At 37.6% G+C, this 25886-nt stretch overlaps 2 protein-coding genes across 2 annotated transcripts; both read right to left on the reverse strand.

Moving 5' to 3' along the window:
• Window positions 1-227: 227 nt before the first annotated feature.
• LOC309485659 (uncharacterized protein) lies at window positions 228-14484 on the reverse strand (the record flags this gene model as incomplete). The annotated part of the gene is made up of 7 exons (XM_082152589.1): window positions 14006-14484; window positions 13770-13901; window positions 12804-12916; window positions 2064-2271; window positions 1810-1892; window positions 378-1708; window positions 228-261 (listed from the first exon to the last, which is right to left on the reverse strand). Exons 1-7 carry the CDS (start codon window positions 14421-14423, stop codon window positions 228-230), a joined length of 2319 nt encoding a protein of 772 aa, XP_082008715.1. The 5' UTR covers window positions 14424-14484.
• A 3907-nt stretch (window positions 14485-18391) lies between these two features.
• LOC309485068 (myosin light chain 3, skeletal muscle isoform) lies at window positions 18392-23712 on the reverse strand. The gene is made up of 7 exons (XM_082151667.1): window positions 23326-23712; window positions 20238-20265; window positions 20006-20155; window positions 19178-19351; window positions 18968-19045; window positions 18835-18876; window positions 18392-18558 (listed from the first exon to the last, which is right to left on the reverse strand). The coding sequence occupies exons 1-6, from the start codon at window positions 23590-23592 to the stop codon at window positions 18848-18850; spliced, it is 726 nt and encodes a 241-aa protein (XP_082007793.1). The 5' UTR covers window positions 23593-23712; the 3' UTR covers window positions 18392-18558; window positions 18835-18847.
• Between the last annotated feature and the right edge of the window lie 2174 nt (window positions 23713-25886).

Consider the following 25886-nt stretch of genomic DNA (forward strand, 5'->3'; position numbering starts at 1 on the left):
CAGGCGTTGTCCCACCTAAGGTAGTTTTCATAGCAGTTGTCATTACAGGTGTGGATGTTTCCAATACAATTCCTGTTGAACTAACTGAGGGTGTCATTTCAGCAGAAGTAGTACCTGGGGTTGGGGTTGAGGTTATTGGTGAAGTTGTGCCTAAGGAAGTAGTTTCTGCCAAAGTGCTGCCTAAGGTAGTACTTTCTGGAGACGTTGTAGTTTGATCCAATGTAGTTTCAACTGCACACGTTAAGCCAGGTGTAGTTACATCTGATGTTTTTTGAGAAGTAATCATTACAGGTGTGGATGATTCCAATACAATTCCTGTTGAACTAACTGAGGTTGTCGTTTTAAACAATGATTCAGGCAGAGTGGTGCTTGGAGACATTGTTTCACCAGCAGTGCTAATTTCCAAAGCTCCCTCAGTAGTCGGAAGTGTGGTCGCTCTAGAGACCGGAGTTGATTCGAGGTTGGTATGTGTTGCTGCTGTGGTTGTAACGGGTCTGTAAGGTCCCAGTGGTATATCTGAGAAACCCCCATGAAAGTTAAATTCATCACTAGCATTACAAGAAACTGCAGTTACTTCTGCCATCTTGGTTGTGGTTTTAAATGTTACATGGTCTGGATGTGCAAGTGTGTTTGATGGCAGTGTCCACTGGGTCATTTTAGGAGAATCTTCAAATTCTCCAAATGGAACAGTGGGCATGACAGAGTCCAAAAGACCAGAAAACATTGCACACTCTACATCAGCAGTAGTTGGCATTTTGATGATTTTGCTTGGCTGTGAAGCACCACCTGAGGTTCCTTCTTTCTGGGTTGTACCAAGAGTAATTTCAGGCGTTATGAAAGGAACAGTGTTGGTCCTTGTAGTAAGGTCTGGATGTGTAGGGGTGTAAGGGATCATTTTAGGGGTTTCTTCAAATTCTCCAAATGGAATAGTGGGAATGACTGGCTCCAAAAGACCAAAATCAGTAGCACACTCTACATCAACATTAACAGCAGCAGTTACAGTTTCAGTGATTCTTCTTGGCTGTGTAGCAGCAGGTAAAGGTTCTTCTTTCTGATTTGTACCAAGAGTAATCTCAGGTAGCCTGAAGGGAACAGTGTTGGTCCTTGTAGTGAGGTCTGGATGTGTAGGTGTGCTTGATGGAAGTTTCCTCTGGGTCACTTCAGGAGATTCTTCATTTTCCCAAAAATGAAGACTGGGTAATTCAAAGTACAAAAGACCAAAATCTGTTGCACTCTCTACATTAGCATCAACATCAGTTCCAGTTTCGGTGATTCTGCTTGGCTGTCTACCTGTGCATGGTGGTGTTTTGGGAGCTGTACCAAGAGTTTGCTCAAGTCGCTCGAAGGAAACTGTGGGGTTGACACAGTCTTCCAACAAATCAAAATCTAGACCTTCAGCTACTCTTGCATCAGGTGTAATGTCAAATGGCCCCGTAGTGACAATACTAGGAGAACTAGATTCTGAATGAGCAGATATTCCAGTTGGCATGATAGCCTGTAAAGGGGGAGCGATTACTGCCCAATCTGGGTTAATGTCTGCCCAATCTGGAACTGTCGGTATTGGACCATATTCCGAAATAAAATCAAATGGGTATTGTCTTCGTTTTCTGATGGCCTTTTTAAAAGGGAATGTATGGTGAACACAGGACACTGTGATTGTCTGTGATTTTCCAGTCACATCAAGATAATCCAACTGGAGAAAACCACCCTTTAGAGAGTTGGCAAAAATCAATAAATTGCAAAATAAGTAGAGAACAAAACTTCAAAAACTGTAGCAAAACGCAATTGTTCAGTGAAACCGGTTCATACCTCAATCGCTGAGCGTTTCACTTTGACGTATACAATATGGTGACTTTTCCAAAGGACTGGACGAGGCAATTGCCTGGACACATCTTGAGAAAAAAAGTTGATAGGAATTGTCTTTCACTCCTCATAAATATTTCTTTCAAAACAGTTGCTATTTTACATTTGTTCTTTGCATCATTATTATTATAGTTGGAATGTTATATTAAACTGCGACAGTCCAAAAGTATTGGTGTAACTTATCAGTAACAAGTACTCACCCAAAACTTTAACATTTTTAATCGTCTTGGCTAGTAGTTTTACAATCACATATGACTTTCCACAGATAACTTCGGGTGATTCTCCTGTAGAAGGTACATCATGTGGCAGGATGGCAGAATGACAGGTAGCAGTGCCGGAAAATGTCCTCATTAAAAGGCGATCAAAGTAAAGTACTCTTACAGAGTAGAACATCCTTTTGCCTTGAGTCTGAGGGATTAAACAGGCAGTTTAACTTTTGTTCATGGGGCAAGGAACTCAGAAATTTATCAACAGCAGGGGCATTGAGAAACTGAATATACACCGTGTATATACTAGGGATGCTTCGGTAAATCTGCATTGGCTGATAATCACAAGTCACTAAATTTGGCCGATTTCACAATCCAACCGCAAATTGATGACGTCAGACTTCAGAGCCACAGTTGTGTCATCAGCAATGGAGTTGCTATGCAGTCTCAAGATACTGGGCTGTAACAATACACCAAACCCACGATTCGGTTCGTATCACGATTTGAGCGCATCTTGCTGCAAAGATGAAGTTGACTATGCTGACTCGCAATCTTCGCAGTAGTGAACGCGCCAGAGAGAAATGCACATTTCATACGGATTACATAAACAGCAGTTTTCTGTTTCCTATAGATATATGTCTGAGGTCTGTGAGGCAAGTAGGCTACCTTATACACTGAGTTTCGGTTCATTTATGAGACTAGCTCCAGTTCACGCGCCGGCGCCTCAGTGTTATATTTGCTTATTAAATCCAAGCAATTGGTTGATGCAACATTGATTAAAATTAAGATACAATTAATACAAAATGAAATTCACTTTAAAGGCTTTGTGCTTTCCGTTTGAGGTCTCTGTGAAAGTTTTAAAGCAGTCTTTTAGTTCCACTTTAGAGCGGTCACGTTCGTAACATTGTTTTCTTCCTCAAATGCGAACACAAAAATTTATAAAATGAATTTTGTTCTGTGGAGAGCCAACCCTTCTTCATCCGGTGGGTAGTATTACTTTTGGTTTGCGCAGTGTAATTCACAGAATTACAAAAAAATATTTTGCCACCTAAAAGTTGTACATCTGTGTATTTCCCTCATTAAATACAAAACGCATGTGTAGACTGAAATTATTCTAATGTCTGGAATCTTTTATTAAGGGAGTATGGATATATAAACAGACGTTTCAATATATTGGTATTAAATGCATTTTCTGATAATTTATATTACAAGTTTTGACTGCAAATGTCACATCCATAACGCTGGAATTCCCCAATTTTAAAGAACTTATCCTCAACTAGTTTTGTGGTGTAGGTCTACGCATTTTATAATGTTAACTTCAAATAATACTAATAGTAATTTAAAGATGTGGTAGCATTGGATCTGGACGGGAAGGATAACTCTTGGAGTTGGAAGGGATGTCGCAATTCTGCCTTCTCACATCGCGACACAGGTTCGCTGATCTGAGTGTCGCGATTTTGGTTTCATATCGCATATCGTTATAGCCCTACAAGATACAATGCCTTTTTAAAGTATTTTGAGGTATTCCTCATGTGCAGTAAGCAGTGAAACAGTATTTAAATGAAATGAATCCTGCGTGTCTCTAAATGAATGGCGCAGACGTATGATTTCATTTACCACACACACTGGAGCACACGTGACGCTTGCGCTGTTTTCAGCCTCAGCCACATCATTATATGAGGACATCATTGCATAAACAATCTCCAGAGCCGCTTTGAGTAACTTCATGAGCTTTTTAACGCTTCAACTGAAACGCAAAGATCTCTACCGCAATCCGTCAAAATAAAAGTTCAGGTTTTTTTTTTTTTTATAGGGCCCTAAAATGTAATTTGTTAAACTGTAAATAAATTGAATACGTTTGATTTTAATTAATTAGAAATGCTTTTTGATTACTAAAATTTAACCATTAAAATAGAGTCTAAGCTTTACAAAATGTTTACAGAATGCTGCTGGGTGCTCCCTGCACTATTACTATTATATTACCACTCTCACTACTACTATTACCACCACTCTCACTACTATTACCACCACTCTCACTACTATTACCACCACTCTCACTACTATTACCACCACTCTCACTACTATTACCACCACTCTCACTACTATTACCACCACTCACTACTATTACCACTCACTACTATTCACTACTATTACTACTCACTACTATTACGTTCTCAGATTTAAAGATATGTTTAAAAGCATTTAAAGAAAGTATTTGTCAAAACCCTTTGTTATTAATTGACATTCATTTACATTTTTACACTAGACATAGGCTATATATCGGTTCAAAATATCGGTTATCAGTCTACTTGATCTGTAATCGGTATCGGCCCTGAAAAAAAAACAACAAAAAAACCACATATCGGTTGACCACACACACACGGTTCAAAGTTAGAGTCGGAAACTTCCTGAAAAAAAAAAAATTTATAAAAAATGTGTGGAGAAAGACATGCAAATTGTATAATATCCAAGGTAAACATTTCTAGTAATTGTACAGTTAATTCTCATACTGTATTTTAAAGGACAAGTTCGGTATTTTACACTTAAAGCCCTGTTTACAGATCGTTTCTGATGAAATAGAACTAAAATTGACACATGCTGCTGTCCCGAGAATTTTAGGTTTATTTCGCTTTCCCCAAAACCTCTAGAATGGGTGTATAGGTGCACTGGAACAATCCTTCATAAAACGCATTAAACTTTCGTTTACAAAGACCTGAAACTCACCGAGTGGTCAGGGGTGTTCACTGATATGCTCACACAAAAATCGCTGCAAAATATGCTTACCAACAGGTTTTATCGTAGTTTTTGTCCAACTCCATTGACTTGTATTGAATGTGCTGTGTGAGGTACGGTATTACTCCGCCGCTTCTTCTGCTTCTTCTGTGTATTCAATGAAATGCCAGTGGTTTGCTTGCAATTGGCAAAGGTGCATTGTCACCACCAACTGGGCTGGAGTGTCTATTATTCAAGCTCTCAACGGAAGAATCTACGGGTGTGAGGCGTTTGGAAAAATAGATCCACAGTTTTACAAAGAATGGTAAAACACCTGTTGGAAAGCATCTTTTGCAGCGATTTTTGTGTGAGCATATCAGTGAACACCCCTGACCACTCGGTGAGTTTCAGGTCTTTGTAAACGAAAGTTTAATGCGTTTTATGAAGGATTGTTCCAGTGCACCTATACACCCATTCTAGAGGTTTTGGGGAAAGCGAAATAAACCTAAAATTCTCGGGACAGCAGCATGTGTCCAAATTTTAATCTTAACCGTTCTATTTCATCAGAAACGATCTGTAAACAGGGCTTTAAGTGTAAAATACCGAACTTGTCCTTTAAGAAAGTTTTGGAATATGTATCCTCTCCAAATTTGTCACTAATAAAACACAAAAATGTAATGGGAAGGCTTATATTGACAGATTTAGTTTGTTTAGTTTAGATTTACCTTGTAAATATATGTTTTGCCATTATTAAAAAGGTTACACTTACAACTACAATTTTAACAATAGGTCAAGTGTCTTTCTTTGAATTACGTATGATAAAATGTATACTTTTAACAAAGTTAAGGATTCATTAGTTTGAATATTGGAACAAACACTAACATCTTAGTTGATAATTCAATATACCTACTTTATTTGACAAAACATCCCATACTATTTAACATGCAAGCAGAAATTGGCAAACAAAAGCTTATGATGTGGCGGTAGTCTTTTTTACAGTAAAAACTTTATAATCTATCCAAAACTAAACAAAAATCTTGTCTAAACATTCATATTTCATCTGTAACATTTTATGACATTATATTATACGTTTTTATGATATATTAGCATATGTTCATTTGCAGTTTAATACGTTGCTTATACAAACATTTTATTTCAACATTTCAGTCGATTTATACTCATCTCAGTATAGCAATATAGTTTGGTAAAAGCTAAACTAGAAGATGTGTTCATGTAAAAATAATGTTTACTAATGTAAGTGCGAGTGAACGGCACAGATGTGCGCTGTTTATTACAGCTGTAGTAAACCGCTCGCATCTGTGCCTTTCATTCATTCAGACACGTGATTCATATTTAAACAGTCTTTTTGCAGCTTACAGACACTTCTCCATATCGTGATTAGAACAAAGCACTTAATGAACTTTCTATTCACAATCCTCAGCTGGATGCATTGATCCTCGAAGTGAAACTAAACCGGCACTTCTGAGGTAAATTTCCCAGGACAATTATTCCTCACAGCGTAGCAAGATGACGTAGAGTACATTAATCTGATTAAACTTGATGCATTTAATCGAGTTGATGTGGGCGTTCACAGGTTTGCCTCAGATCATTTGCGTTTGAATGGCGCGCACTCTCCGTGGGCGTGGTCACATTAGCAGATGAGCTGAACTGAGAATGACTGACATCTCTCTTTTCATACAGATTACATAAAAAGAATATTTGTTTATATAAATTTCTTCATTTAAAAGAAGAGAATTCAAGCTTTATAAAAGAAATCTCTCGTGCCTGTGTGACTGAGTATTCGCTGAGTTAGTTCATTTCGGACGCATTTCAGAAGGGACTTCACTGACAGAGAAGACAGAACTCGCATCATGTTTATTTCTTTATTTGGCGAAAAGCACACTTTATTGTGAGGACAAAAAAAAAAATATAAAAAAAAAAAAAAAAAAAAGACAATTAACAGGATCGAATGATGTACAACACTTATATGAAAGCTCAAAATCAGTATTTTGAGTCTTTTGCACTAAGAAAAAGAGTGAGCTGAGATCGCCGGCGCGACCGCTGACCCAAAGGGTTTTAACTTTAACATTAGAATCATTAGATACTAAACATTTGAGTAAGTTGAAACCCAATTCTTACATTTAAAGTGTAATTCGTCAGCCTTCGAATGCGTCCTTCAACGGATGAAGCCTCTGAATTGGGACAGCACAAATGAAGGGTTTTTCCTGCATTGAACATTTTTTGGCGGCTGCCAATGCAAATTGTTGTCCCGCCAAAGACAGATTTGATCAGTCGCAGTGTCGTAGATGACAAATGTTACAGAGAGAACGAGCAAAGAGCCCTTCACACATTGTCTCCGTCTTCAAACTAAGTGATGTCTTTGCTCCCTCTCCCATATTAATCAAAATCAATTGACAACGGTAAAAGATCGGAAGACTGAATCCATGTTTTTTTTTTCTGAATTACCACTGTGTGAGAATTATGCTAAAAAGACATTGCCTTATCTTCTCAGAAAAGTGTTCCGCACATTCAGCCAAACAACCACACTTTCAATAAACAAAAAAACCTATCAGTGAAGAAATGTTTTCTGTGTTGACAAATCTTGTGCGATGTCCTAACTGCCAGGATTAATCACATGTTCACGTCAGCTAATGATACGTCCGATTAGCGACCTAAAGTCTAATTTGAACCAATTAATTTGAATAAATGGTTAAAACAATTGATCCGTCCAACACTAAACTCACGAGACGTCTGAATCTGTGTATAACAAATCTGTAACACTTAACAATAAGGTTCCATTTATTAAACTCTAGTTAACCCTCTGGGGGTCGGCGGTCGCGCCAGCTCGCTTTTTTCTTAGTGCAAAAGACTCAAAATACTCTTGATTTTGATCTTGCATAAGTGTTATACATCATTCAAAACTGTTAATTGTCTTTTATTTGTATAGTATACACAAATAAAAAATAAATAAAATGTCGATATTAAATTTGGTGGCGCGATATATTGCCTATTATATTACTATATATTGCCTAGTTGCGATCGCACGTACTCTGTGTATAGGGAGTGGCAGTGCTGAGCACGCATTCTACAAGATAAGACATTTATCAGACGTTTAGGCTCTCTTCCGCAACGAATCATCCGCCATGGTCACGCGATCAGTGAACCGTGATTCCTGCTGCACTGTACGCGATTGAAACTCGGGCTGGATGAGCAGAGCAGATGTTTAAATAGTTCACAATTTTTTTATAAACACAGCAAAACAGTGGAGGCGTAATGTGAATGTAGCAGCAGCAGCATTTAATTTCACCCTCACGCTCAGTCATGGCGATACCGCTTTTCACTCGACGAGAAATCTCATCACGTTTTAGTCTGACGAGATCTCGCCAGACTAAAATGTGATGAGATTTCTCTCTCATCTCACCCCTAGTGTGTGCAGAACTTAGTCAGTGAGCTCAAAGCTGGTTGAAAATCAGCAGCAACATTTTAATACAACCCTGTTTGGAAGACTATGGAGAGATGATGTTTTTCAACAAACAGGAAAAAGCCTCTTGGCCTTAATCATAATCTTAATATTTTCGTTGTTTAAAGGAAAACTACTGTCATCGTTGGAGCACCTCAACCATCAATTCAATGCAACGATTATCTTTGTTGCAAGGGTGGGAATATTCAAATTAACACCACTTACTAATGTTGAAATTAGAGCCCGACCGATATAGGATTTTTAAGGCCGATACAAAAATCCGATATATATATATATTTTTATCCAGAAACGCGTAACAAAACTTGAACAGATTTCCCTAACATATGTTATTTGTAGTTATTTCACAATTTCATAATGTAGAGTCCTCAGCCTTACTAAAATAATGATAATGCAGTTTAAAAATAAACTTGTTTTATTGTCACAACAGAACAGAAAATATTAAAGTTCTGATAAATATAATGTATATTAAAAATACAAACTTAAGATATGAAACTTAAAGTCCTTTGAACAAAAAAAAAAATCAACTATTATTATTAATATTGACAGTAACAATGATGATGATATTATTATTATCATCATCATCTGTATTATTATTAAACAAGACAAAGGTCACTCCTTGTGTGTGTGTGTACCTTGAAATGCAGTGTAAGTCGCTTTTGATAAAAGCGTCTGCCAAATGTCAATGTTAAGCTACCTTATAATAACAATGTCAACTTGCTTATCCCTTTACCTGCACTCTTTTAATTCTATCCATCTATTCCATCAAGCTACAACAAACCATTTTCAATCATCATTTGCTGCCTGCCTTCTAAAATGTACTACTTAGTGATGCACTAAATACATTATGTGACTCGTTAATGCTGCGGCTAAACGAAGTCAGCAACGCACACTTGGATTTCACACACGTGTAAAAGAAAAGCTAACTTTTATGCACAGGCTATGTTTGATACTTTTTCTCTATGTCTAAATGTTCACTCCTCGCGTGCCTAACTAGCGTTTTACAATGCAGAAACTGGAACTACAGATATGCTAGTTATAAATACAGTAATCATTACTTTATTTAGGCAGAATAAGTTCGTTGTGATTTCCGAGCTCATTAGCCGCGTTTCCACTGTCGGGTCAGTGCGAGCCAGGGCTTTAAACGGGCCGTGCCGGGCTAATAGCACCGGGCCTGCGTTTCCACTGTCGGGCCAGAAGCTCCACAGCGCTTCACTAAAACACGCCCGTAACACGCCTCTCTGGAACAACGTCACACTAACCCATCATTTCACCAACAAATGGAAGTTTTATCAGAAAACTACTCAGAAATCACTGGAAACAGCGTTGAAAACAAACATGATAAAAGCGGCCGTTTGCTGGCATTTTTGTTGTTTACTTGAATATTTAAAACCCAAGCATCGATGTTTTACCACAGGTTTACAATAAAAAGTGATACATTGATCATAATGAATTAATTTATGTCAAAATTGCACATTAGTCACTCAGAAATAAATTACCGTTAACGTTAGGTCTATTTCACAAAAGAAAGACACACTTACTTCTTCAGTCGCGTCTGTTACTGTTTATCTGGTAGTTACAGGACATATTTACATCACATTTAGAAAGAATGATAATTTCTACAAATATATGCCACCAAAATACGACCTGAGGAGCTTTAACTTAGCACTCTCTCGACTCCCATGCAGATATTTTCAGTCAGAGAAACAGAGGAAGCTCCCGAAAAAAAAGTTGCTTTATTTTATGATAGTCCGGTATAAAGAGACGAGGCGTAGGCTACTGACAGATAAAATAAAAACATGACTGTGATAGCCTTTATGATTGGTTGGATTTCTTCAAGCGTTCACTGTTTTTTTACTATGCGTATCTTCAAGCGTTTACTATGGAAATGGTTAGCGCGCATAGTCTTTTGCATCACAAACAGAAGGCATTCAAAGAATCATCTGGCGCTGCCGTCTCCCGACTCAGGTGAACTCCGCCTCTGTTCGTAACCACTTCTCTAGCCTGAGCTGGCCCGCTTTGGCCCAAGGTATTCGACGGGCCAGAAATCCTGGCCGTTGGCCCCAAGTAAGCCCCGATCCAGCCCCATAAGTGACAGTGGAAACGCGACTGGCACGCACTAGCACGGCCCGACCCTGGCCCGACAGTGGAAACGCGGCTATTGATGTTAGCAGTCTTCCTTGTAAAGGTGCCCTCTGGTGGACAAACTATGCAGCGCCAACACTCATAACATGGTTACAGGGTGTTTCGTCCGCTTTTATTTTATTTTTTAAATATTCATTTATCGGCCATTATAAATGCCGATACCGATAGTTTGGAAAATGCCTAATATCGGCCGGCCTAGTTGAAATGTGACTGATATTAAAAATAAATAGAGATGCACCGATTACAATTTTCTGGGCTGATTCCGATTTCCGATTTCTCATTAAGTTTGACCTGCCGATACCGATTTTAGCCGATTCCGATTTCATTTTTTCTAACCACTTTACAGCACACACAAATATTTATTTTATATCTTTTCTGTAATAGAACATTTTACAATTTGCATTGTACATATTTTTTTGAACAGATAAACGCTATAAAATAGAACTATATAAATTACTCCAGGTGTGGGTAATTCACACACATCTAAAGTGCAGTGTTATGGAAGAACCATTTCCTTTTCACATTCAATATCCAATCATTTTTTTATACATGTATTTAGCAAACTAAACGTCTGTATGAAAACAGGGAATAGCGATAAAATATATAAATAAATTAAATAAATATAGCCTTGCTTGCAGTATAAAGATATTTCTCAAAGCACACACACAGGCCTATTGCAATCACTTGTACAAACTGAATAATAAAACAAGTTTAAATGGGTACATTTTCTATAAATATTAGTCTTCGTTTTCTTTTCTGACATTGCCTCCTCCAGTTCTTGTTAAAACACGCAAATTCAAAACTTTTTTGTGAAACCCTATTTAGGCTATTTTGTCCATCAAAAGTGTGCTTTCCCTTTAATTGAGCGTGAGCAGTGCAGCAAATAGACTCGGCGCCGAAACACACGCTTCACTGCTCGCGACGCTCCTGCTTGACGCTCACGCGCTGCTCCTGCTCCCGTTGTGAATGCACTCACTGAGTAACATGCACGCCAAAAAAAAATATGCGCTTGCGGTCTGAACGGACGTAATTCACGAGGTTTCCTACATGTGTTCCGTGTGCACGTGTGATGCTGATGTTGCGCGAATGTTAATCATGTGCCGCCCGAGTGCATTTGACCGGCATAAAATCGGTATTTGTCAGGCCGATCACGTGAAAATCGGCCAATTCCGGTCACCAGCCGATCAATCGGTGCATCTCTAAAAACAAATGGTATTTTTTAACTTAGTTTGTTTGGAGTATGTTTTTATTAGTTCATAAACTATTTATTAGTGGATAAATACTATAAAGCCAAATACATTTTTAAAATGTGTTATATTTTAGCAATTCCAGCACTATGGACGCATGCATTTGCAGTCAAAACTTGACCGAAAATTGCTTGAAATACACATGTATCATTCCTATTTTGCACCCGACGCACAGCTGACTTTTCCCTCCACAGACGCACGTCGGTAAATTAGGGAATGAACTTGCGCTCCCGGGGCGGTTCAGCGAAAAGAGGCGGCGTGTTCCGGCGTAAATGTTCCCTGGCGCTATTTTGAAGTTCCAGAAAACGATTGCCACAGACCAGGAAAAACCTAGTCTAAAGTCAGTGGCGCGTTTTCAGTGGCGCGTTCAGATGCTATTTTAAGGCCGCATGCTTGGCCATAATGTAGCATGTGCACAGCGCGCATACACTTTACTTCTCTCATCTACACAGACGCAGCAGTTGCCATTCTTGCAAACCATACATAATTACAAGGAAAAATATTCCACACGAGGGAAATCATTCTGGTGTCCATGAAGATGTGAAAAAAAAAATAGGCATAAATCTAGCTTACACATTTACCCCAATTATTATACGCCTGTTTAAAAAGCATATTTGGGTGTGGTTTTCCATCCCCATACAAATGTCTCTTCTCTGTCTTTTACGGCCCTGACGAGAATGGTCTCCTCGGCTGTGAACCGCTCCTGCCGTGCGCCTGGAAAATCTGCCGTTACAATAGCAATCTGCCATGGAACAAGCACGCCTGCTTTTAAAGGGAATGTGAGATGACGCTCTGATTGGTTTATTTCAGGTTACGCCCAAACCACACCTATGAATAATGAAGCTACTTCAGACCAACCCATTTTAGATTTGTGTCGGGGCTCAAGAATCATTTATCCTGCTGGTATAATAGCAACAGCGCCCGAGATCCTCCCACAAAGTTACTTGCGTTTCGCGTTTGATTCTTGCTTTTCAGATCGTTAAAATAGGGCCCCATATCTACATGCAGAAACTTAACGGGATAGATATATACAATTTAATTAACTAAAATGTCCCGTATGGAAATGACCAACGAAAGGGAAAACCAGTCTGTCAAGGTGACAAATGATAAATGTAGCATGACATCTAGGCTACTGTTAAGAGAATATCTTACCCAGTTTTGAGCAAAGCACTCTTTGAAAGGGATTCCCAGTAGCATTGAAGGCCCATGATTCCTTTTGATGCATTGACACTGCTTTTGTGAGGGTGAATCAGTCCATTTTGTCTCTGAAAAGATACATTGAAAAATTACATGAAAAAATTGATGTTGATAATGCACAATAGCACATTCTCACACAATAGTTACAGCAAATTAATGCAAAACTACATTTAACATACCTAAATAGACTGCAATAACCATTTTTATAGAATGTTTCTTTTAAATTGCTCATTTTATGTACTGACCAGTTGTTCAGCAGCAAATAGCAAACTAAACAGCACTTGCCTCTTTAAATATTCATGAACTTTGTGTTTCAGTAATAGAAGGAAAAATTAAAACGTCACAATGAAGGAAGACATACAGTACTAAATGTAGCCTAGTGAATGACACAGTTTCTTCCAGTTTTAATGCACTTTTTGACCTCGTTCACAAGCATAAAATTTAACAATTATAAACAAAAAAAAATATCAGGGGCGCAGGAAGTAGGGGTGCTGTTGTCACAGGATTGTAAATTCAACAGACTGGAGTAGCTAATGATGCTGAAAATTCAGGTTTCCATCACAAATAAATTATATTCAAAGTAATAGAAAACCATTTTAAATTGTAATATTTCATATATATATATATATATATATATCAAATAAATGCAGGCTTAATAAGCAAAAGAGAGTTCTTTCAAAAACATTAAAAATAGTAAGTAAAATATAAAAATACACAGTAAAGCCTGCGACTTATTGGCTCAATTTGTAGCAAATTGTGCATTGTCTCTGTTAAGATGGGGAAATGTTAATACATTTGACTATCATTTGTTAATGATATAAACACAAACACATTCACTTGGTGTCTGTGGTGACAATTTATTCATGATTCGATTTCCTTTCGCCTCTTTATAGCTCAGAGTGAATATTCACAGGTACTTACCGTTACTGATAACCAAGCGTGGATTTGAGTGCAGAGTCATGGAAAACTTGATCATGAGGAGTTCATTGCCACAATGAAACACTGGTTGGTTGACGTCAGACACCGCGACTCCGTCCAAATCCCACTGATGACCTTGATGAAAGAATAAGCGGGTTTTATACGCAGTTAGTATTAAAATATACCTTTAAAAAAATGACACAAGTACTTAAGTGCGAAGTACTAGCTCAACATCTTACTTTTTAAGGATCGCCAGGTCACTGGTCCCATGAGCAGTTCTTTAAACAAGTCATTTTGTGTGGGAATTGGTCCATTTCGGTTTGAGTCCGCATTCCCCCAACTGTGATCCGCCAAACATGCATGGCATTTGAAAGTGAATTCGGTCATTGAGTTTTCTGCCGCTTCGCTTGAAGGCGTTGCATTTTTTAGATAAAGTTCACAATCATCTTCACGTGCATCAGCAGTTCTCAAGTACAACCTCTCCGCATCTAAGGGAGACTGCTGTGCTTTTTGGAGCGACTCATTGACTCGATTTGTATCAATTTTCGCATCGTCTCTGTTAAGATGGGCTACTGTTACTACAAATTCCCAATTTAACAATAATGCTATAATTAACATCTGAACGTTCATGTTCAACATAATTTCAAGGCCGTGCATGCAAACGATAAATCATACCCAGATCAAATTTGGGAGGGGGGAATTGCGATCTGGCGTGAACGACAAGGCCTCGCAACCAGTAGGCCTACGGGGAGTCGGCTGGTCCAATTTATGCGCTGCGCAGACCAATCGGCGCTTGCCTTGACGCGATGCATGTCGGTTACTAGATTAAAAAAATTATATCAGTTACAATCTAATTTCATTTAATTATATTTAATCAAAAACGGGTAACTTCAATTTACTGTTATAATATGAGAGTATTGTATCGATCCTTTCCGGGTTTCTCGGAAACAGAAGTCATCATAGTTGGGTCAACAATTTTTTGTGGTCCCATTTGCTCATACAGCAAAGGAAAAATTCCACAATAGTTTTTGTTCCACAAAAAGAAAAAAGAAACACAAATGTGTGATGTTAAACTAAAGTCATTATTGTTTATTATATGGTTGAATTGGATCATCAAAGGTCAGCAGCAAAGACATTGATTAATAAAGCACACTAGAAAGGCCTGGCTAGCTGGAGTTTTAAAACAACGGGGACAGATCCAGCATGGACATTTACCGGAGTGAGAGATATGTCTGAGGAAGTAACTAACGCCAAAACCTCTTAATATTGGCATTAAACAATTACTGACTTTTTCACAGAGCACTGGTGGTATCCTTCAGTTTGTATAGTGTTAATAATAAAAATAATAATAATGACCCTTACGAAAAATACGTTTATTCAAGTGTGCTATTAGTATACTTCTTTTAAACAAAAAAATAAGAAAGTATACTTTCAGTCTACTTTTTATGTACTTCTCAGAAATATACTTCAAATTCCACTTAAGTATACTTGACTTACTGACAGAAAACTCTAAGTATATTTGGCCTCTACTTGTTGATCGAGATATACTTAAAAGTATAATTAAGTATTCTAAGTATTCTTGGCTTGTACTTGTGTTTACAATTTTGATTGAGTAGCTTATTAAATACTTTTTTTGAAAAACATAATATTACACACTGTCTTATAAACTAACATGTTCAAGTTTATATAGTAACAAGCTTTCGGATGGGATAGCTTATAGAGTAAATAAAATAAGTATAGAACTGAACCTGATCTTGTACACAGCGATAATAATTCCCTTACAAAAAATAAGTAAACTAAAACTAAACTAAAACTAAAAAGAAGAAAGCATACTTTCAGTCTACATTTTATATACTTCTCAAAAATATGTAGCCTACTTCTCAGAAATATACTTAATTATACTTAAGTGTACTTGACTTGTACTGAGAGAAAAGTCAATATTTGGCCTGTACTTGTACTCAATCTTTTGGTCGAGATACACTTAAAAGTTTAATTATTCAAAGTATACTTGGCTTGTAGTTGTGTTAACTCTTTTGATCGAGTAGCCTATTAAATATACTTTTTTTTTTTACATAGTTTTTCATATACAGTCTTATGAAACTTACATTATTTGAAAATATTGATTAAAATATTGATATAAAACAGATATGTTTCTAATTCTGCATATCTGAATTTTTGGATAGGCTAGTCCACTGGTAGTGCACAAAGGAATTTACTTTAATTCTACTTTACTCTTTCCCCACCATTGACTGAATTTTCCAGCTATCCATGTTTTCACTGGTATACGGTAGGGGGCACTATGACACATCTTCTAGTACAAAATCTCTGGATCAAAACACAGGAGAAGAAGAAGCTGAAACAACAAGTGATAGAAGATTGCTCACTCAAATGTAAAATAATGTAATATCAAACATTAAACAGCGTGTAAATCAAAACTGCTTAATGTTTCCAAATGAAATGAATTGTAACCCATGAAGAGAAAACGATTGTGAAGCTTTGGGGGAGTTGGACTCGATCTACTCCACCTGTGTTTGATCCTATTTTTTTACAGTCTATGGTTTGATCACGTTTCTGAATCTGATCAAGGCGTAGTCTTTGACAAAAATGAGATTTTCTCATCTTTTTTGTTAAAATGTTACCTTTATTTATGAAACTTACCAACATTCAAGTGTTGATAAAAAAGGATGCATGAAGCTAATAAAATGTTTTTAAAATTCGAAGTACAGTTAAAGGTATTTTTCAAGTATAAAAAATTACATTTGAACATAGTAGTAGGCCTACCGCAAGTGCAAAAATTATATATAAATAGTAAACTATAAATATAATGTTAAGTTCACTTAAGAAAACTTGTAGTATAAAACTAAACTAGTAGTTTACTGAGAGTACACGAAAAGAAAACTACTAGTATACCCATAAGTTATCTTGCAGTACAAATGAGAAACGTAATTATGAACTAGTTGTGCACTTATTTGCTTTTAAAGCGTTGAATGGCCTTGCCCCACCGTATCTCGCCGAGTTGCTACACCCCTACATTCCCAGCCGCTCTCTCAGGTCAGGGTGTGTGGTGGATGCTTGACGGATGTCTTGAGGAAGAGCCACAGCGCTAAAAGACCTGATGGCTTGGCTCCTATGGCTACCAGACTATTAAAACTGACTGAATATGTCACAGCCCCACCTAAGATATATCATCATTTTCTAACGTTACAGCTGCTCCGGCGTGGAAACAATGGCGGGCTGTGTTTAGCTCACTCAGGGCGGGTCTATGCTAAAACTGTATAGTGTCAGTCAATAGTCGTGAGACAGGCTTGTGTAAAAGTACGTCACATTGCCCCGAATCTGAGAACAGGTTGTTCTGAGACAGTGCTTATGATTTATGGGGATTAAAAAAAGCACTGGGTGGATTTTTATCATTATAGGGTGGTTGTGTACACACACTGCCAGCACACATTACGTTCAAACACCATGTAAAAGTGAATTTTGCATAATACAGTAGGTGCCCTTTAAGAATATATTGTAGTGTGTGATGCACCATGATTTTCAAATATTGTGTGTGCAGGTTTGAGATTTGAAAGAAGAATATCTGTGAAGCAACCAGATTTCACAATCGGTTAAGATTTAAAACTCCTGTAGTCTGAGCCCGGCTTAAGTCTAGATCAGGGCAACTTTAGTCCTGGAGGGCCATGCTGTCCTGCAGAGTTTAGCTCTGACACACCTAAACAAGCTAATCAATGTCTTCAGGATTACTAGAAAGCTACAGGCAGGTGAGTTTTTTATCAGGGTTAGAGCTAAACTCTCCAGGACCAAAGTTGCCCATCCCTGATCTAGATGATATAAAAAGTGACATGAAATGATTTTTTGCTGACCATTTTCCACTCTTGCGGTTAAGTCTTGTAAATTTAAACATTAAAGTGCTAGAAGATGCGCAAAATAATTAAATTCAGTCATGCGCCTTTTTCTATGAGCTCACAGAACGTTCACTGGTTCCTGCCTCCTCCTTCCCTGAGCCTAGAATTTTTTTACAGTCAACAGTCATTATTAGTAGACTATCCCCTTAATATTGGCAAACACTTTATTTTGATGGCCCCTCAACATACATGCTACTGACTATAAGTAACTTTGCAACTACGTGTCAGCTTATTCTATGTTAGATCAGATGCTAGATAGTTAGATTCTTAAAATAAAGCTTCTTTATTGACATTGATGGATCCATGAATAAATTGCATGTAACATTTTACTTGGACAAAAGGTTTTTTATAGTAGAAAAGGTTTCTTATTTTTCCCACACTCACAAATAACTTTGTACTTGACTCATGTCTTTCCAATAATTACTTGACTGGACACTAAGCCCATTTGTTCATTGTGAGATGCTGTAAATCCACACAGTGAATGTAACACTTGGCTACAGCACAAGGTTTTTCTTAGAAAAGTCCTTTGAGAGAAGTCCAAAGACAAAGCGTATGGGTTTATCATATGTGCCTGAGAAAAGTTCCTGACATTGAGGATTAGAGCAAACTCAGTGCACAAGCCCCACCAAAGCCAACGTTTTATCCACCGACAGCTGTGTTGATTCTCTCTTGGCATAAAGTAAAGTTTACAGCAGACTCCTGCATTTTGCCTCCTAGATAATTTGCACTTGATATAAAATGGCTTCAAAGTGGTGATTTAAGAACAGAGTGAATTTAATCAGTTACTGTATATAATATTTTACAAAAATGTTGTTTTATTGATGTCAACTCTCACACATGACCTTCAGATTACTACTGCAAACATCAATGTGAGGCTGCCACGGTACCTAGGCAAACAGAAAAGATACAAAATAAATTCAAGTCAATAATGTACCAGCAAAGCATATTATAGTTCAGATCAGGACTTCCCAACCAAAGCTTTGTGATTCTGTAGGAGTTCATGATGGATGTTCTGTAGGTTCATGAGGTCATGAACTGGCTGAACTGAATGCATATAATTAAAACTGAACAAAAAAAAATCAGTTGCTTTCATTATTTAATCATTATATTTATTGAAATGTTAATGTTGATAGGGTTGGGAAGCCCTGACTAGATAAACTTACCAGAAACGATCACTCAGCCAGCCATGACATGTTTTATAAAAGCTTGGAGAAAGAACATAAGATTAATTTCAATGAAAAACTTCAAGTCATTCATTTTGTCAGTAGAGGGAAGTCTTGAGTAACTGTATCTTACCCTCATAGTTGATACAACCATTTGTGTCCTCTTGCCCTGCCAGCAACTGATCCACTTCACCCTCAGACAACCTCTCTCCTGAAATTCAAACAGTCTTCCAATGAGCAAAATTATACATTTTTAGTTCTCAATGTTTTCAATATTTGACTTCACTGGTCAATGTTGGTCAAATATATGAATTTGGCATATTTTTCCTCAATAACATCCTACCCAAAGTAGCAAGCACATGTCGGAGTTCAGCCCCCATGACTGTTCCATTGCCTTCTTTGTCAAAGACCCGAAGGCCCTCTACAAAATCTTCAAATGTGCCCCTTTCAGTAGACTTTGAAACTTGTTGAAACATAGGCAGGAAAGTCTCAAAGTCGATCAGTTTGGATTCCATCTCTGAACGACACAATTGAAATCAAGCAATTAGTAGGTTCTTAGATTTTATTTGACAATCAGAGAGAGAGAAATATTTAATTGGATAGTTCACAAAAAACAGAAAAAATTAGACCCCATTTACTTTCATTGTATTTATTTACTAATAAATACATAAATAAAATATAATTATTTGGGTTCCACAGAAGAAGAAAAAAGTCACACAGGTCTGAAACAACAAGACAATGAGTGTGAACTCATTATTGAAATACAAAATAACCTTTAGCTTCAATAGCACAATTGCAAAAAGTAAATGTTATATTTATAGTCCTTTATCACCCTTTTCTCTTTTGTGTTAAGGTAAAATACTACATTCCTGCGGTTGGAATGGTATTTTGACTTTTAGTGAGTCATTATGGCAAGGATCTCAGTATTCAGAGAATGACTTGCAAACGTCACAGAGAATTTGTCTGCTGTTAATTATAATCTTTGACATTTGTGACAACCAACACCTCAGCAATCTCTGTGACAGAAGTGTGTTCAGTCTTTCCCTTTGTTTTCTAATGAATGATCCCATGGGATGCAGGGAAGCAACAGCTTGAGTAATTTTATATAGATCACCTGGTACAATGCCCTGAAAAGTCATGCAGCTGTATTTTTTCCATTGTGTGTCTATACCTTCAGGCTTTGGTTTCCCTAGAACATTCAAGACTTCAGCATTAGTTGGGTTCTGGCCCAAAGCTCTCATCACATCCCCACACTGAGCTAGTGATATCTTCATCTCCCCTGAGGGAGTCCTGGCAAACAACAGGAACGCTTCTTTGAACTCTGTATAAATGCAAAATAACAAAAAAAAAATTGTTCATTTAAAATGAAGTTGATCAGGTGACCTTTTTAGGCTGTTCCTTACCTTCAAGTTGTTCAGCACTGAGATTACCCTGAAACACAGAACAAGAGATTTCTTTTTTAGGTTTTTATATAGGCATTTATTTGTATCATCAGTAATAGCTGATAGTTTCATTGCTGATCTATGTACTTTAATGCACAGATATTAGTGTCATACAGTAAGTTAAAACTCTGGCAGTTGTTCTGCCATTGTTTTTCCTGGCTCCAACAATAATCTCCCCTCAAAGTTCACAGTCTGTTTATGAGATCATATCATCCATATCTGTCTCCCTAGGGAGTCTAACTTAGGAAGTGTATTAGGAAGAGTGGGACAACCTCCGCAGCAGGTGTGTGTAGATCCAAGTAAAGAACATCTACTGGAATCCTGCCATGAAGCATATATTGTATGTAATATTGTGCAGTTCATGTCCAGGCAATTACAACTGCTTTTCAAAAATCGAAAGAAATGTTCCAGCAATGACAACTTTTGTTAAGTTGGATTAATTAAATATGTATTAAGCACGTTCATATATATGACCTTTTAAATTAGAGATGTGTATTGCACCATATTAGTTATTGGCCTGGGTTTTTATAAATGTATTGGCTCATATATATTTATAGACCAACATTGGATATTTATTTACTTTCCACCTTTTTAAAGATCATCAGCACTAACTTGAAGAGACAGTGATTTAGGTGAGCATGAGTTAGTTCTTGTGCTCAGCTTTTATTAATCTAGCTGTACATTATAATGTTGTGCCTAAAATGGTTAGTTCACCCAAAAATTTAAATTCTGTCATTAATTACTCACCCTCATGTCCTTCCAAACCCGTAAGACTTTAGTACATCTTTGGAACCCTTTGGAAGACTCGATCGCTTTATATGATGAACAGATTTAATTCAGGCTTTTAATCACATATAAACATTCATCAGCGCAAGCATCAGTGGTGGTAAACGGAAACTCAAGCATGTTCGCTTGACATGCGAGAACCAATGAGGTTCATTCTCGTGTTACACAGCACGTTTGAGCTTCAGCAAGAACCAATGAGGTTCATTCTCGTGTTACACAGCACGTTTGAGCTTCAGCAAGAACCAATGAGGTTCATTCTCGTGTTCCGCAGCACGTTTGAGCTTCAGCAAGAACCAATGAGGTTCATTCTCGTGTTACGCAGCACGTTTGAGCTTCAGCAAGAACCAATGAGGTTCATTCTCGTGTTCCGCAGCACGTTTGAGCTTCAGCAAGAACCAATGAGGTTCATTCTCGTGTTCCGCAGCACGTTTGAGCTTCAGCAAGAACCAATGAGGTTCATTCTCGTGTTCTGCAGCACGTTTGAGCTTCAGCAAGAACCAATGAGGTTCATTCTCGTGTTCCGCAGCACGTTTGAGCTTCAGCAAGAACCAATGAGGTTCGTTCTCGTGTTACACAGCACGTTTGAGCTTCAGCAAGAACCAATGAGGTTCGTTCTCGTGTTACACAGCACGTTTGAGCTTTTGCAAGAACCAATGAGATTCATTCTCGTGTTACGCAGCACGTTTGAGCTTTTGCAAGAACCAATGAGGTTCGTTCTCGTGTTACACAGCACGTTTGAGCTTCAGCAAGAACCAATGAGGTTCGTTCTCGTGTTACACAGCACGTTTGAGCTTTTGCAAGAACCAATGAGATTCATTCTCGTGTTACGCAGCACGTTTGAGCTTTTGCAAGAACCAATGAGATTCATTCTCGTGTTAAACAGCACGTTTGAGCTTCAGCAAGAACCAATGAGGTTCATTCTCGTGTTACACAGCACGTTTGAGCTTCAGCAAGAACCAATGAGGTTCATTCTCGTGTTACACAGCACGTTTGAGCTTCAGCAAGAACCAATGAGGTTCGTTCTCGTGTTACACAGCACGTTTGAGCTTCAGCAAGAACCAATGAGGTTCGTTCTTGTGTTACACAGCACGTTTGAGCTTTTGCAAGAACCAATGAGGTTCATTCTCGTGTTACGCAGCACGTTTGAGCTTCAGCAAGAACCAATGAGGTTCGTTCTCGTGTTACACAGCACGTTTGAGCTTTTGCAAGAACCAATGAGATTCATTCTCGTGTTACGCAGCACGTTTGAGCTTTTGCAAGAACCAATGAGATTCATTCTCGTGTTACGCAACACGTTCGAGCTTCAGCAAGAACCAATGAGGTTTGTTCTCGCGTGTCAATGTTGCACATACAGAAGAGGCTGTTTTCTGGTAGCACATGTAAGTTTTATTTTTGTCATATGCTGTACAATCTACAAATTCAACAAAGACAACAATAAATTTGGTTTTTGTTTCACAGTGTTGAAATGGCTGCATGTGTGACTTCTTCATATCAAAAAGTGAAACTCCCTGTGGCTCACCAGTGCCCCCTAGCGTCACCCACCAGTATACGCAGGTTTAAGTGATGTTAAAATAGACATCTAATAAATGGCAATGAACAATATAATAATAAAACATAATAATAACAATACATACGTATGAGTCTATATGACTACATCAAGCAAGTACGGTTGAGCTTCTGTTTATGTTTGCTGACAAAGTTTAAATGGGAATAACGGCCTATAGTTAAATATGTTCATCATATAAAGCGGCTGTGTCTCATTTTACAATCTCTTCATGAACTTTTTAAAGCGTCAAATTGGTAGTTGCGTAACTGTCAATGGATGGAAAGAAATATCTCAGATTTCATTAAAATATCTTAATTTGTGTTCTTATGGGTTTGATGGGTTTGGAACAACATGAGGTTAAGTAATTAATGACAGAATTTGCATTTTTGGCTGAATGAACCCTTGCAGCATAATATTTATTTAAGTTTTGGTTAAACATATTTATTTATTTGGACAGAATATCAATATTTATGTGTCCCTATATTAAAAAGGTGGACCTTTTTGTCATTGTGCCTTATTTTAACTTTTCAACTGATTAACACTAAGTTTAATTACCCAAATGCTTGTCAATAAAGTGATCTGAATCATTTAGTATTTATTCTTAAAAGAAAAGTATGCATTTAAATGTAGACATCAACCATTATTGTGGGTGCATCAATCCAGGCCATCAGGCAACTGAAATACCATAAAATAATATTATGCAAAACAGAGACTTACTACAGCAGCAGGATCATTTTTGAAAGCTGGATTTGGAAGAGAAGCTTGTGCTTTGGCTGGTTCTTCGGCTGCTGCGACCGGGGCTGGCCCAGGCGCAGTGCTGGCTCTTTCAGACTCTTTTGTAGCCGACTCTGGTGTTGCAGTTAGGGCAGAAGCAGCCGTTTCCAGTGCTGCTGATGCTGGTTCTACTGCTCCAGGAGCTGGTTCTCCCTCTGGAGCTGGGGCTGGCTTTCCTCCTGTTTTGGCCACTTGCTTTTGTGAAGCCATGGTGGTGTAATCACAGTAAGTGAATGGACAAAATCGAGTCTTATGCAAATGTTTGACTGCTGTTGAATGGTACGGATTGGAGCCCTAAATGTTATATACTCAGCACTAAATCTGCTGCACCTCCCCAATATTACTCACATTTCTAAAATAGGAAAGAATGCTGTGACTCCAGTGCATGCATTAAACTTCACAGGATATACATATCCCCTCCCCACTTCATATTGTTATACCTTTTGCTGCCTGTTCAGAGCACCATCATCCATGTTCCTCTTCGTCCTGTATCTCATGTGAGTATTTTCTATTTTATGCTGTCATCCTTGTTGCATTTAATGTCATGATGATGATGATGATGATGATGATGATGATGATATTAATTAGCAGAACACAAAATGTAATATCCATCTACCCATCTACATCTATAGCACTATAGATGGGTAGATGGATACATTTTGTGTTCTGCTAATTAATATCATCATCATCATCATGATATAAAAAGCAATAAGGATGACAGCAGTAGGAGTAGGGAGACTGTACAGTGCTGCTGCTTTTAATAGGCACAAATGTTGAGCTTAACTGTGCCCCCAAACATTAACACCTCATTCACACCTGCTCCGCTTGTCCAAAACATATGTGTTTTTCTTCAATGAAAGGCATTTCTGACCCTGTGAACTTTTAGACGCTCCAATTAGTAAATCTGCTTCTAACAATGTCCAACCTTAGACATGCATGTACAGTCATCTCCAAAAGTCAAATCTTTCACGTTTTTCCACCACATTTCACATAATATATTGGTTTTGATAAAATTGTGATGGAAAAGTTAAACTAACTTTTGATAAAACTTTATAGGCCTTCAGGGTAGCCGCATATTTACATTTTGACAAGAATGAAAACAAAGCTGTGAAGGATAGAATTACATTGCCTACGAAGGATTGAACTGTTTACATACCAACTGTTCAGCTGACGAAATGGGGGGGGGGGGGGGTTGTAGACGACAACTCAGTAGCGTGCCATTGTAAGTCTATCCCACACAGCCTCATTTTCATCTGCATTAAATTGTTATTCATGAATGAAATTACATCTTAACTGAGGGTAGTTGTAATTTGTGTAAAATTTGCTAGAAATTAAATTGAATACAATAAATGATGAAATTGATTATGAAGGGATAGTTCACCCAAAAATGAAAATTGGCATCATTTCTTCTGCTGAAAACAAACAAAGATGTTTTAAAGAATAATGGTAACCTGACAGTTGATGGTAGCCATTGACTTCCATAGTATGAAAAAGAAAATACTATGGAAGTCAGTGGCTACCGTCAACTGTATTCTTCAAAATATCTTCTTTTGTGTTCAACAGCGGAATAAAAATCATACAGGTTTTAAACAACTTGAGGGTGCCTAAATGATGACAGAATTTTCATTTTTGGTTGAATTGTCCCTTTAAAAATATTTTGGTTTATGGGTTATCATAAATAAAGTCTTAAAGCTTTTAGTTTAAGTCGTTTTATTTAAGTGCCTGAAGTTGAAAAAACACAAAGATACTTATGAATCGATAACTGTCAGCAAACACATCGCTGCCTCTATAGTTTCTACACACACACCAATGAATATGAGTACACTTTCATTCTGTCATTTTCACATTCTCACTTTCATCCCTCAGAACATCTCTCTTTCTGAATATTGTATGACTGTATCTTTCTGCTCATTATTGTCTTCTTTCAGCCTAACCTCAGCTCCTCAGGGGAAGGACATGCTTTAAAAATGGATGGATAAAGTGTCACGGTCCATCTGCACCATACAAAAAAACTTTACTGCTGGACACACAATAACAAGCAAATGAATCGGTTAAATTCCTAACCCTGTAAAGGAGACACTAAACTGCATTAGAATCATAATTGGTTTTTTTTAATCAACCCTTTTCAAAATATGTTTGATTACAATGTGGATTGTTGGGATTTTGTCATTTGCATACCTCTAAAGTAATGTCATCCTTTTAACTCAGAAGTGATTTACGTTCACTCATGCAGTAAATGGTGCCGGCTAAAAGACTCATTTAAGCTCCCTAGTGTGATAGAGCAGGCAGGTAGGAGACGGATGACTGCCTCCAATGCCAAGGTAGACACACAAAAAACAGCCTATTTACAGTATTAACAAACATAGGACAGTGCAAGGGATAGTTTCAGAATCAAAGTTCTAATAGATGCTGAATGTTGTAAAGGTAATAGAAAGAAATATTTTTTTAGTTAGGGTACCACTGTTAGATTTGTTTTAAAATAACAATGACACTTTAATGTCATG

This window comes from Leuciscus leuciscus, assembly GCF_965113295.1.
Source record: "Leuciscus leuciscus genome assembly, chromosome: 21".
NCBI lineage: Eukaryota > Metazoa > Chordata > Actinopteri > Cypriniformes > Leuciscidae > Leuciscus > Leuciscus leuciscus.

Coding starts and splice junctions, on each gene's coding strand:
- LOC309485068 (XM_082151667.1), bottom strand. CDS start 23,592: ATGGCTTCACAAAAGCAAGTGGCCAAAACAGGAGGAAAGCCAGCCCCA. Junction 20,156..20,237: donor CAGTGCTGAACAACTTGAAG/GTAAGGAACAGC, acceptor GCATTTATACAG/AGTTCAAAGAAGCGTTCCTG. Junction 18,877..18,967: donor TGGTTGTATCAACTATGAGG/GTAAGATACAGT, acceptor TCTTTCTCCAAG/CTTTTATAAAACATGTCATG.